We start from the raw sequence: 14,086 nt of genomic DNA on the forward strand, positions 1-14,086 counted from the left end.
TTTAGGAGACTGTAAAGTTATGTAATGTGCTCCACAGGCAACCATGCATTCGGCGTCGTCATTGGCTCAACAGGTCAATGTACATGTATTACTACAAAAAGGCCAGAAAATCCGATTACTGTATTAAAATCAACTAATTTTCGCTGGCGATTTTATTTCGCTGATTTCGCCGCTTGGTACCAACCGGCCAAAGTAAATCGCAGGCCAAAGTTTGTCACAGAGGCAAAATAATGATGCATGATTGAGCAATGGATGCATGTGAGAGCAAAAGTACCGATCGATTTCTTTATGAAAACTCCAATCGGCCAAAGTTTAATGACGGCGAAAAGTTTCGTTTCTCATCGGCCAAAGTTTCTCATCGGCCAAAATTTGTTGATTTACAATATAAGGAGATAAAAAGAGAAGAAGGAGTAAACCAAAAGTAGATGATATTAAAGAAACGACAATCTGCAATAAATTCTGCAAATACTTTTGCCTAACTCATAATATTCAAACTGATTGAAACGTTTTTGCAATACAATGATGTGGCCAATCAACGGAAAAAAAAACATTTCCATGAGTTCTTATAACATGTACGATGAGCTAGGCAAAAAAGCATAGCGTAGGGCCCTGAGCTTCCAAGCTCTCTCGTTTCAGCGATCATCAGACTCTGAAGTCTTTACGAGCTGACCTAGATAAGACGACACTCGGACAGTGTTACTGAGTCAGCGAAGTTTGATGCCTTCACTTAATTTTTTAAATAATTTTTCACTCAACACACTCTCATCAAGTCCAGCATGCAAGCACCCATGCAGGTCGCTCTCTCGCACAGTATAGCTCTGTTCGTCCGACATGCTGACCGCCAGGAAAGAAAACAGACGTGGGCAATGCTTTGAGATCATAAAGAATTTGTGAGGGTGAATTACACATCAACTGATTATCAAAATTTGCGTTGAGTGCGAAACCACAAAGATTAAACCATGATGATAGTACCCAGCGCAGAAGGAGTTCGGCGTCGTGGATTCTATGTAGATGGCCGAAAGGAAAAGAAAGAAAAAGAGTCGAAGGCAGAAGAAGGGGGGGGGGGGAAACCAGGTTGCGTGGGATAAAAAATGCGTTTTTGTGGCTTAGAGGCGCTCAGAGAAACCTCTGGTGCAATTCACGTGGAATTTGGGTGGGTTTGGGATTAAATTTGGGTGGGTTTGGGATTAAATTTGGGTGGGTTTGGGATTAAATTTGGGTGGGTTTGGGATTAAATTTGGGTGGGTTTGGGATTAAATTTGGGTGGGTTTGGGATTAAATTTGGGTGGGTTTGGGATTAAATTTGGTTGGGTTTTGTGAATATAATGAATAGTAAGGTAACAGTATGTGTTTAAGCATGGCGCACCATTGTTCATGGAAAGCTCAATGATAGCCCGCCCATTAATCTCTATGCTCCTCCTGCCGTTCACGGTGTGGAAGCTATCAGCGTTTCGTTGTCCCTACGTCATCACTGGATGATGCGGGCAGCCTCGAGATGGACTGTTTGAGAGTTTCCAAGCTCGGCCGAAATTCAGGCCTCGAGTGCAGACAAGACCTGAGCAGATGCTGCATGGCTGTCATGCAAATACACACACACACACACAGGGGAAAATTACCCTTGATGATTGGGGAAGAGCTGGATATACAGACAAGTAATAGTTGACTGCGCGAGGGTTCCAGAAACAGGCACTATGGAAGAGAGTAAAGTAGCCTGTCACTGTAGTCAGTGGTCGCCTTAGGAATCAGACTCTGTGTACATTCAATTATCCCTCAACTAGTGAATTGTTGAACCAGTACTGGTTGCCAATGTAAAAATGGTATTGCTTTAAATTACTTTCCATGCACCCTGCATAATTATGACAACACCGTCACGGATGCCATAGAAAGCCTGTTCAATGATGTCATGCATTCCATACAGAGCACATGTTATGACGTCAATCAAATAATCCTTGAAAAATGTCTTTTGTGGATCATGAGCATCATCATAATTAATTATACATCAAGAAGTGTTCGGTGCCTGTTTCAAATTGCATACAGTGGAACTTACACTGAGTCAATGACTTCCATTGCTGGTGTGTTTCATCCGGGCCGGCTGCATAGGCAGTGCGTGCCTGTGCATACGTTGTACATCCCATGGCGAAAGGGGAATACCCTGTCAGACAGCTGTAGAACACAGTGCCCCTGATAAGAGCAACAGCAGAGTGTGCAAAGATGTGGAGAAGATCAGCTTATTTGGAGATATTATTATTTTCATAACTGAATCCTTCTGTTAGCCGCTGATTGTGAATTATTGTCCTCATTTCATGTGAATATGTACTAAAAGTGCTGCGAACGTCCAGTCAAGGGTGTATGCTGGAAAATAAATTTGTTCATGCAAATGTAGAATACATGCGAAACTCATACACTCACGAATACATGAAAACACACGTGCACACACGCACACACACACACACACGCACACACACACACACACACACACACACACGCACACACACACACACACACACACACACACACACACACACACACACACACACACACACACACACACACGTGCATACACACATACACACACACACGCACACACCGTGTACCATGTATACGCCAGTCGCAAGAGAAGCACGCAAATTTGCAAATGCACTGGATGTGCATCCACAGATTTTCTCTTATGGCAGCGATAGCGAACAAGATCTGAACGAGACAGATCAAGACTTGAGACAGATAACTGTCTAATCCACACAACTGGCGGAGCCATGTGAATCGACCACCAATGCACACCTGGTCTCCACCACATGGAGTACATCCGCATAAAACGGCCAAGAAAGTTACCTATGCACACCCTAAACTTGACACACACACAGACACACGCGCACACACACACTCACACATACATACACATGCACACGCACACAAACACACACACATATACATGTACACACACACAAACACACACACAAACACGCACACAAACACACACACATAACAGTACGCATGTCACACTCACAGTCCAAACACGTCAACTGAATATGAGTGACGCGAGGCCAGGATAATCTCTGGTGCATGGCACATGTTAATTATTCCTGTGCCTGGCACTGTCTCTATCCTTCCATCCACCACTCGCTCAGCCATGCCAAAGTCTGATACCAAAATCAAAAGTAGCAAGTATCCGAGTAAGATCAGGTGCCACAGCTGCGAAAAGGGTGCTCAACATTCAAAGATGGAGAAATGACACACAAGCCATCAAGCGATGGACAGCCGAGAAAATCGTTGTTACTCCAAGTTTCGTGAAAAGTCACTGATCAGACAACTTCATAATGAAAGTCACAATAGAAGCCACCAAGCACATAGTCCACACAGGGTTGAAGTAAGGATGGATTTCAGTGCTAAGCCGTGCCAATAGATTGCATTCTTCTGGAGCTACCGATGGTGAGGAGGAGGAGGAGTGAAAAAAGAAAGAAAAAACGGGAGCCAGAGACAGAGGCAGAGAGAAAGAGAGAGAGAGAGAAAGAGAGAGAGAAAGAGAGAGAGAAAAGAGAGAGAGGAAGTGAACGAGAAAGAAAGAGACAAAGAGAGAGAGAGCTTTTACCGATGAGCTTGACAAAGTTCAGATTGGTCCCAACCATAACATTTCGTGTCTTTACATCACTGTAGGAAGATATTGGCAGAAAATAATATCAAACTAGTCAAAATAATATTTTTTTTTACAAAATAGCCACAAACCATCATGGTGCAAACACCGGCAAAAACGCACAGAGATGCACATAGGGATGGCAGCCGAAGCAGAATAATGATAATAGTAACAAGCCATTCCTGGCACCTTGGATGCCATATTCTCCCAGCTGTGTGGTTGGACCAATTGCTGTTCCTTCTTGCAAGCAGATAGTGGTTTATGAGAACTCTAGAGACCGACTCCAGAGTTGCCCTTACTCTCGAACACCTTCTTCATACACTGTACGTTTCAGGACGGGCTCCCAGCCGCATCGAGTACATAAAACGGGACACTGCCCTGTTATCGTCTCTATTCTCGCCTATAATAGGATACATGTGTTATACGTTACAGTGGCTGGGGCGGTAGAATGTTTTAGGGGTCATTTGGACTACATTTTGACTGCATTTTTGAGTTTATCGGCAAGGTGGAGATGATAATTTGAATGGTTTCGGTGAATCCCTGGAGAAGAGCCTTCTCTAGCCCCCTATAGTTTTAGTTTTACTTTTGGACAAAATTTGAAAAATGTTTATGAAAGGTCCGTGAAAAATAACACGAACCTTTCATAAAACGTTTTCAAATTTTGTCCAAAAGTAAAACTAAAACTATAGGAACCTAGAGAGGGCTCTTCTCCAGAGATTCACCGAAAAACATTTGCTAATTTCATCTCCGCCTTGCCGATGAACTAAAAAATGCAGTCAAAAAAGTTCCCAAACAAGTTGCACCACCCCAGCCACCTTAACTCTCACAAACAACTCAAATGGCACTGTCCCGTTGCCACGTCTACACATCACATATACATGTACGTAATAACGTCCACACTAGCATCAAAATATCTAGGCCTGCTGGTAGAGGATTCGATAGCAAATGCTGCTGTCTGTTGATTGCTGTAATGCGTGAAACTTAAAGTTATAGCTGGCCTGGCACGAGCAAAATTTCCAAAGCTGGTTATGTTTAGGAATCATCGCCGAAGTCGCAACCTCTATTTCGTTCTGGTTATGTTTCTCAACGCAAATGTATAGCCGGTTGTGACGTGGACGTGTAAACCTTCCTTTTTACACAGCCTTTCGCTTCTGTTGTGTGTATAAAACGGGTTACTGCGGCGCATGAGTCTCCAACGCATCAAGGTATGCTTAGCAGGCATGGAGAAATTACGTAGAGCGAAACCCAATAGCGTGGATATTTTTACGTATGAAAATTCCGTGCAGATCCTACGTTATTTTCACAGAGAGCAAAAAACAACTCCCTATTGTGTCTAACCGGTGAACAAGATGTCGCTCATGCAAATAGGATATCGCTGCTATCAGCTGCTGGGTGATGTCCAGCGAGTCTCTCACAGCCAGACCTCCACACACCTGCAGTATCTCACATAGACTATCTGAGTAGGGGGAAATGCAGCAACGACAAGAAAAAGAACAAGAACAACATGTTAACAGCAACGATAGCCACAACAACAGCAACAGAAACAGAAACCACAACGAAAACAATGACAACAACGGCACCAGCACCACCAACACTCGCAACGGCCTTTTTGCCCACGGGCCACCATGGTACTACATGCATCAGAACAACGGAATGGCCCCGAAACGCCCCCAATTAATGTAATTTGATTTACTTTGAAACAGTTGACTGACGTGCACCACAAGCCGATGAAATCTACAATTGTAGGTTGCACCCGCTAGTTCGTCAATTGGTCCACTTCGAGGTCAACTCCACTGTACAATCCCCACCAATTTACAGTGTGTCTTTGTCTGTTTGGCAAAAATGTAAGTGCTAAAGGGACTTTCCCTTGCGAGTCAATGTCTGTAACGACCAAATATCACCGGACATGGCCAAGTTTCCGATTTCGCTCAAAGTTATCTCCTTTTATCCCTATTTGGATCTCATTCACCCGCTATGACAGTTAGGTCCAGAAACCCTTCGTTCTTTAGATGACCAAGTAAAAAATCGATAAAAACATGAACTGGAACACCTTCAAACAACGTATAACAACAAGAGATCACACAAAGCGAGGAGCCAACTTTAATCGAAATCGTAAATTTAGCCATGTTCGGTGCTTTTTGCTCGTTACAGACATTGACTCTTAATTTTCGGGTCAACTCTACTGTACAATCCCCACCCAGTTACAATATTCTTTGTCTGTTTGGAAAAGCATGTAAGTGCCAAAGGGACTTCCCCTTTCTCAAGACAACACCCTCTAACCCCCCCCCCCCAAAAAAAACTTCCACAGCCTCGCTTTGTAGCTTCTGCAGCGGCTTTCTTTCTACGGTATATTTATCTTAGCGTGATCTCGGAATACCCTGCTATTTCTACCTGGATGGTTTCATCGCTGCCATGTTGCTTTGTGCCATCTGTAATGGTATGTGTGTATGTTTTTTTTGTAAAAAACCCGAAAAAAACAAAAAAAAAAAAACATCTCCATAGGGCTTGAAAGTGCTACGTCACAGCATAGTCGTCAACCTCAGATGGACAGGCCAAATTGACGGAATTTCGAAGTATTTTAATCTGCGTCAAAGCATCAATATTGCTCTAGATGCGTGAAACAAAGCAATTGTTGCGTTTATCTTCTGTTTCGAAATGCTGGCGATGATGTTGCATTATGTTGCAATGTTCCATCCTTTTCCTATAATAGTCCAGCGTACTCACGTCCTTCAAGCAGCTCCATAACCAGGAGGACAGACCTGTTGGTTGTGCAGCAGTACAGGAAATGGACAATGCCTGGATGGTTCAGGCTAGAGCCAAGTCGATACTCTCGCAAGGCACTGGGATCAGTGGACGTCGATCTCCTGGCTATCTCCTTCACTGCCACCTGCAATCAATATGGTAACACACGACAGAGAGTGTGTTCTTTTGTTTTTCTAATTCACCATAATTATACACAGCCATTTCTACCAACTTGTCTAACATTCTGAAGTAGCTAGACTTTCAATAAAAGAAGAGCAATGAATGTCGAGTGATACAGTCGACTCCCGATATAACGATCACCATTATGCAGGATAATTAGTTGTTTATAGGCGAAGTTCGTTATAACAGAAATGCACCCGCGCTATACAAGCAGCAAGTCATGACTAGCAAGTGGCCCATGACAGAATGAGTGCACATGGTTTACATGCGGCCACACACGATTTGGTTTGCATAAACAAAAAGAAACTGTTCGCTATAAAGGGTCAGTTTTGTTTTGGTTCAAACAAGGACACGGACGACATTCGCTATGTGCGAGTCGCTATAAGTGGAGTCGACTGTATCTTTGCTTTCATGGGATAGAGACGGTGGTGATAGGTGAGTAAATGTGTGTTGGTCTTTTGATTCTATATTAGCAGATCGGAGTCAGGGTAGCAAGGATGCGGTTTATGGGGTAATTGGGCTTTTACACGCCCGCTTGTTGGAGAGATTCATCCCTTCTCCCCTGCTTCACTTGTTAGGTCTGCATTCGACACTGCGGATACAATTATCATGGGCGAAGTGGTGGCCCGTCGATGTGCGAATGTCTTCGCTTGGTGTGTTCCTCAATACTTCAGGTCATGCGGCCCCGAATCTAGCTCAATTATTTTTTACTTTCATACGAAGAAAAGAGGACCACAGAGCTACAAGTAACGCTATTATATCCACTTACACCACCAGTTACTAAACAATCAGCTCATGCGATAACATTGCACGACACAGACCAACGGTACTAACGTTCTAACTGACAATCATTAATCAGCGCTAGCACATTGTGGATGCGTACGCTAACAGCCTTCCAGCTTGGAAGGTTCAAAGTTATAGAAAAAAGAACATAAGGAGGAGAAGGTGAGCGCAACCAAGACAAGCACGAGCTGAAAGTCTCAGCTGTGAAGGACGTTGGTGGATGTACATGTACATGTATGTCGAGGACGGTACTGGCAAGACCATCAGACAAAACGGTCAAACCACAATTCACGGTCGCTTAGCAACAGACCACACAACTTGCGTGACTCTAAAGATTCGAAGATCGATTGGAGGGGAAGCCTGATGTTATTTCCATTGACCTTCGCTGCTTGTAACTCTTTAGGCCTCTTTTCTTCTTATTAATTCTTGGCTCTCCATCCGAGTCTAAATTTCCTGTTCTTAGTTTTTAGCCGGTCCAGTGTAGTACTAGCCCTTGGGCTAAGCGGTTGGGCACTAGACATACCAGTTACATACCTTCTTACGCGTGTCGCAGTCCCATGCTTCCATCACGCAGCCGAATGCACCTCGGTCTATCCCGGCGCCAAGCAGCAACTGTGCACGACCTGCACTGTCCACCAACCATCGTCCTCCTCCACTGTGCAGTCGCAGGTACCGAGACATAGCCATAGGCTGCGGCTTTGGACGATCGACGTCACTCATTTCGCTGATTCCTACAGTACTTGACTGCGCAGAACTTACTTGCATGTACGATTACAGTTAGGCCTGGTGCTCTGGTGCGCAAATCTTAGTACGGAAACGGACTGCAAAAATCAACGATCGGTCGTAGTGTGGCCGTCCAAGGCAGAGCGGTTTTCTCCTCTGCTCTTCAACGCTCTTCTCCTGCGCGAGGCCGAAACAAAAAGCGCAGATGCGGTAAGCAATAATGAAGACAGTTCGTTCAGGGCCCGCTTGGTATACATGGACCCAGCACTCAGAAGCCCCGTCAGGGTGAGAGGTGCTGCAGTATGATAACAATAACAACTCATTCGCACACGAACACGCAAAAGGTCGACAGTGGAAGACAATCAGTCGGTGATCCCAATCATCTGATTCCCCAAGCCTGAGAAACACCCAGATCAGCTATGAGCGCTAGTCCTGGCAACTAAACCAGATTTTGAACAGTCAGACGTGCACAATCTAGCACAAAACTGACAGGTAGTACTGATGAGACATTCCACGGCCTGAAAGTCAGCTTGAGCACTGCTCGATAGCGCAAACCAGCGGCCTTCCAACTTGGAAGAGTAGAGTAGTTGTTGGAGCGATCGCATAACTTGTGTTTCCCGTGTGACAAATGTTTACTTGGATGACCATATGAGTTTTAACTACTTTTCTTTTACTTTTTCCTTCTCCTCTTTTAGGATGTCAATACACAGAATCAGGTGAAAGCGTCTGGTTACGAAGGTTTTATTGAGATGTCACGCACAAGTTCTAGAGAAAGTGGTGATGGACAATGAAAATTATTATTTTTTTAAATAACTACTTCGAAGTACTAGTATGATGGAAATGAAATGTGAACAACAATAATAGGAACGATGAAAATTAGAATTAGTTTTCGCACAGCGCTCATCAGGGAGCATCGTTGTACTGATTAACAAATTTCAACACTTATAAAGGATCAATTGTGATAATATTAATAACACCTGAACAATGCCAAAAAGTATCACAAGGTATTCTTGCAAGATACCATGTGCGCGAAAGATAACAATCAAACACTTCGAGGGGACAAAATTCAAGCATGAAACAACACTAGTGACAAAATTCTGGCCCGATAAGACCAGACTAACACAACATTCTACTGGTTGAACAATTTCAAAAAAATAACACTCTCCTTTCGAACACAAAGGTCAGGCTTATGAATGCGTTGGAAAACAGCCTCCAACGCTTTCACCTGTAATTGATAACAATGATGTCCACGATATACAACGGAGAAACATGAATCAGAATGCACTTCGCACCATTCAGGACGAGATATCAAAATGATTATGCACAGAAGACTTCCGAGGTCGAAACACACGCCCGCACTCACTCTCACACTCTCCCACACGTGGGCCACGGTCTCTCCCTTACTCAACTCACCGCTAGAATCTCCTCCGTCAGTGCCGTTTCCGGCATCATCCCCATCGTTGGCGGTCACGTCCAGTGTTGCCATCACGCTGGGTCTCCTCTTTTCTCGTTGTTATTTGCCGGTATCATACTAGTCTTCATACTGTAATTAGCTGTTGAACGTCTTGGTCTTGCTCCACATATACTGGTACACACAGAGACATAGACCGCAATAGCAACACTACACAAAGTGAAGGGTAGTTGGCCGCAGCCAGATGTGAAGGGTAGTTGGCCGCAGCCAGATGTGAACCGGATAACGAGTGAGGTATGGAAGCAAGGACTGAGAACAGAGTGTCTCAGATAGAATAGGTGTGCCAGTGGATAGCAGAAATAGGCCATGATGACCACTCGGGACCGTCAGATTAATTTTCAGATTAATTTTCATGGACCGAGCCAGCCGGGAAAAAAACCTCGCCCCGACGGACGCAGTTGTGAGGGAAAAACCGGATGTATGTCCCCAATGGGGATTTTTTTAATTTTTTTTATGGATGCCCCAAAGGCCGAGGCCTAAGTCGAGGGGTCTCCGTTCATGGCTTACTGGGAATGTATCTGCAAAATTATAACATAATTATAGATTGAGAAGAGGAAGGGTTATAACAAAAAGCGTACTGTAGAAATCAGCCATAACATTCGTTACTATGTTATAGAAACTCTGGAAGGAATGAAACCAGCGGGTTTGAAGCGGGTGTTGGCAAAGATGGTACGGACACGAGACACAAAGCATTTGCGGATTAGGCATCATGTAGGCATGGCAAGTAGCCCTTTCCCAAAGGTGCTCGCCCTTTTTTCGCCCTTTTTGGCCCTTTTTGGTAAAGCCCGTTTCTTTCGCCTTTTATTGCGTTTTTTGGTGAATATCGCCTTTTTGAGCTTTTTTAGCTGAAAAAGTGCTAAAATCTGTTTGCTCATGCAAGCGATCACAGTTTCCGAGTGCTCAATGGGCCTTGGCACGCCGTTTTTTTGGTGGGCAACAAGTTAGTTGGTGAAGCTTGTACATGCTGTAAAAGCTTGCACAATGCTGTAAAAAGTGCGTTTTTTGAACTTTACTTCCTGTTTTGCCTTTCGTGGACCCATGAATGGAAGAGTGCGTATTCATTTCTCAGCTTAGGTTCATATCTGAACATGTATCATGGCTGTGAAAAAAGAGCACTTTTTGCCTGTTTTCACTGAAAAAAGAGCTCTTTTTCAGCATATTTTGAGGGACGCGAAAAGGACTAAGTGCGAAATAGAAGAGCACCTTTGGGAAAGGGCTAATGGCAAGCACATCACGGCAAAAAGTGAAAGAAAGGAGGAGAACAGACGGCCAGGTGACACATTTTTTGGATGGTAATGAAGAGAATCAGCATGGGATGTGGAATAAAAACAAACAAAAAAACACAGAAAAACGTGAAAAGAAGTATTTATATCAGAAATGAAAATATGTAATAAGTACACTCTGGCAAGGTACGTTCGGGCCTGGTTTAAATCTGGCTTTGGAAAATTTATTTTTTCATTGCTACCAGGTTCGGCCTCATTTCCTCTGTGCTGCGCCGACGAGTCCACAAAGGACGAAACAGTTCTGTCCGCAGATTGAGTAATAAGTACAGTAATGTAGGATACTGGCATTCGGTTTGTAACAATTCGTCCTCGCGAAGCTTCACTTTCACATTTTCCTTTCTGATAATATTGAGCCTCCCAAGTTGGGTGGTTGTTGCTTTGCGGTGTTGAATTGTGGTTTCACCATTCTGTCTGGTCTTGCCGTCCCGTCATCATACCAGGCCAGAATTCTATGAAACCTTGGAATGTAGCTTGTGCTCGGCTCCATGGCGCTCGCCTTCCCCTCTTTGGAATTACCACTAATATCCATGGACTTCCAAGTTGGAAGGCCGTTGGTTAGCGCTATCGAGCAGTGCTCAAGCTGACTTTCATGCCGTGGAATGTCTCAGTACTCCTTTTCAGTTTTGTGCTAGATTGTGCACGTCTGGCTGTTCAAAATCTGGTTTGGTTGGTGGACTTGACCGCATAAATTGACGTAAGGATCGACGGGAAGCGACGGGACGGTCTGACGGCGTCCAATGTGAACACCACGAACGGGAACGCAACCGTACTACCGTACAGATCGGGAAGCGACGGGAAGAGTTGGATCGATCCAACTTTTCATACCGTAGACGGGCGTAGACGGGGACGCAAGCGTACAAAATGGCTGCAATTCGAGTGTGAACAGGAGACGGCGTCGTGCGCCGACTACTCCCGATTCGACGGGCGTAGACGGGGACGCAAGCGTACAAAATGGCTGCAATTCGAGTGTGAACAGGAGACGGCGTCGTGCGCCGACTACTCCCGATTCGTACTTGGATATTTTTTTAGCATTTCGAACACTGCGCTTCCCATGATAACTCACAGAATGGCTAGCACGACTTGAGTTGAATTTTAGAAACATAACGACTGCTGCATGTCGTGTCGTACGTATCGTACAGGATTTTACAGCTCACCCCAGCCCTTCCAACAAGCCCTTACGTCCCGTACCGTCGGCGTTGCGTCGAATGTGAACTAGGCTTTATGTCATTGTCTCGCCCAAAACGTCCTGTCTCCATCTGAAATGAGATCACACAGGCGCTTGACAAATCTGGCGCACAAAAACCCCCTGATTCCCTCTCTTAAGCTGCTGAAAGTACGTTTGTATCACCTGAACAACCAGAGTTCGAAGCAAGGAACCCTGCAAAAAAAGTGCTCGGTTTGCTCAATTCCGTAAGCCTTGGTGCTGTTCCGGGCAAGACGTGTTTTGATTCTGAGTCAACTGTATCAAATCCACATGCTACACGTCCAAATGACATAATTACAATCACGGCACTTACACTGTACTTTCTGTGCCGACAGGGTTGAGGTCCTGATTATCACCAGCTGGGTGAAGCCATGGACTTCAGTTGCCCTGTGTAGGTTCGAAACCTGCGACGCGCTTATACTACTGTCATGGCCGCGCGCGTTGGCGGGTTTGTGACCTTGGCTTAGATCAGTCTAGTGGCGACCCAGAGTCGAGGATGAATGCTAGCATAACAGCTCCATATATTTGCTACATTAAGGTATCAGCTCCCTTGCAGGACTAAACGTGGTCCCCTCAAGCTCAACAGTGTAGTTAGTACAATGCTGACGAATTGTACTGAAGGTGTGGCCGACGTACGACCACACTTTGCGGCTCTAGGCCACGAGTTGTAAGCCATGGGTACTCAACTAACGAAAATGCCAAATCTTTCGCAGGACTAATCATGCTTCTCACAGAACCCTAGAATATTTCGGAGCCCAGCTTTTGGCTGCTGAACTCAATGCGTGGTCGCTTTCACGACGAGTCTGATCCGGGTCATGACAACTGGTTCTGTACCGCAGCAGGTACGGGCATAGAGTACGAAATGTGGCTCCACTGGAGGGACATTTCCATCAAAATATTCAAACTCCAAATGAAACTGGTACTGCTCCACTACCGTAGAGATGAGCCTGGTGCTGATGAACAGCACTCAGCTTGTCACGTACAACTGAATGCACGTTTGCCGATCACTCACGCAGAGCGTATACGTATGACGGTTCGCCATTTCGTTCCATCTCAGATGGAGGTAGACCATAGGCCATAACGTGTGGTAGACACACCCCTCTACCACGTAGGTATCAGGTTCAGTACCAAACTGCTGCAGAGCTCCAGGAGCCATTTCATAGACTTGATAGTATCCAACGAATCGGTTCCACTCACACCACATCATAGACTTGATAGCATCCAACGAATCGGTTCCACCCACACTCCACCCATCAAAAAAAGGCCTACGCGACCTCACCACGACTTCCACGGTAGGTTCATTGCTTCATATTGTCGACAAGCTCGCGAGCCGTTTCACGAGAATTCCATGGCATACGCCGAGCAGCCTGTGACGCAGGGTCACGATCACGTGTCTTAATCTTGTGGCGTAGCCACGAGGCTCGACCCAGCTCAGATGGGTTCAAAGTGAATGCATATCTGTACCGAAGCACTAAGGCTTCCAAGCAGTGGATCTCCTCCCGGAGCATACCCGATTGTCCCAGAGATGTCTCATCACCATCTCTACCTCCAACCACCGCTGTGGGCTCCTGGACCGAGACCAGCTCGTCCCTACCACTACGGGAGCAACCTCAAACCGCATCTGTGGGCCTCTGGACCGAGTCCAGCTCGTCCCTACCACTGCGGGAGCGTCCTCCAACCGCATCTGTGGGCCTCTGGACCGAGTCCAGCTCGTCCCTACCACTGCGGAAGCATCCTCCAACCGCCTCTGTGGGCCTCTGGACCGAGTCCAGCTCGTCTCTACCACTGCGGGAGCGTCCTCCAACCGCCTCTGTGGGCTTCTTGGCCGAGTCAAGCTCGTCCCTACCACTGCGGGAGCATCCTCCAACCGCATCTGTGGGTTTCTGGACCGAGTCAAGCTCGTCCCTACCACTGCGGGAGCATCCTCCAACCGCATCTGTGGGCCTCTGGACCGAGTCAAGCTCGTCCCTACCACTACGGGAGCGTCCTCCAACCGAATCTGTGGGCCTCTGGGCCGAGTCCAGCTCGTCCCTACCACTGCGGGAGCGTCCTCCAACCGCATCTGTGGTCCT

At 45.8% G+C, this 14,086-nt stretch overlaps 1 protein-coding gene across 1 annotated transcript; it reads right to left on the minus strand.

Annotated features, from left to right (window-relative positions):
• Window positions 1-777: 777 nt before the first annotated feature.
• LOC135825269 (uncharacterized) lies at window positions 778-8,435 on the minus strand. Its single transcript, XM_065338010.1, has 7 exons — window positions 7,868-8,435; window positions 6,353-6,515; window positions 4,967-5,084; window positions 3,587-3,645; window positions 3,005-3,137; window positions 2,048-2,181; window positions 778-1,574 (listed from the first exon to the last, which is right to left on the minus strand). Exons 1-7 carry the CDS (start codon window positions 8,096-8,098, stop codon window positions 1,444-1,446), a joined length of 969 nt encoding a protein of 322 aa, XP_065194082.1. The 5' UTR covers window positions 8,099-8,435; the 3' UTR covers window positions 778-1,443.
• Between the last annotated feature and the right edge of the window lie 5,651 nt (window positions 8,436-14,086).

Source organism: Sycon ciliatum, chromosome 9 (assembly GCF_964019385.1).
Source record: "Sycon ciliatum chromosome 9, ocSycCili1.1, whole genome shotgun sequence".
NCBI lineage: Eukaryota > Metazoa > Porifera > Calcarea > Leucosolenida > Sycettidae > Sycon > Sycon ciliatum.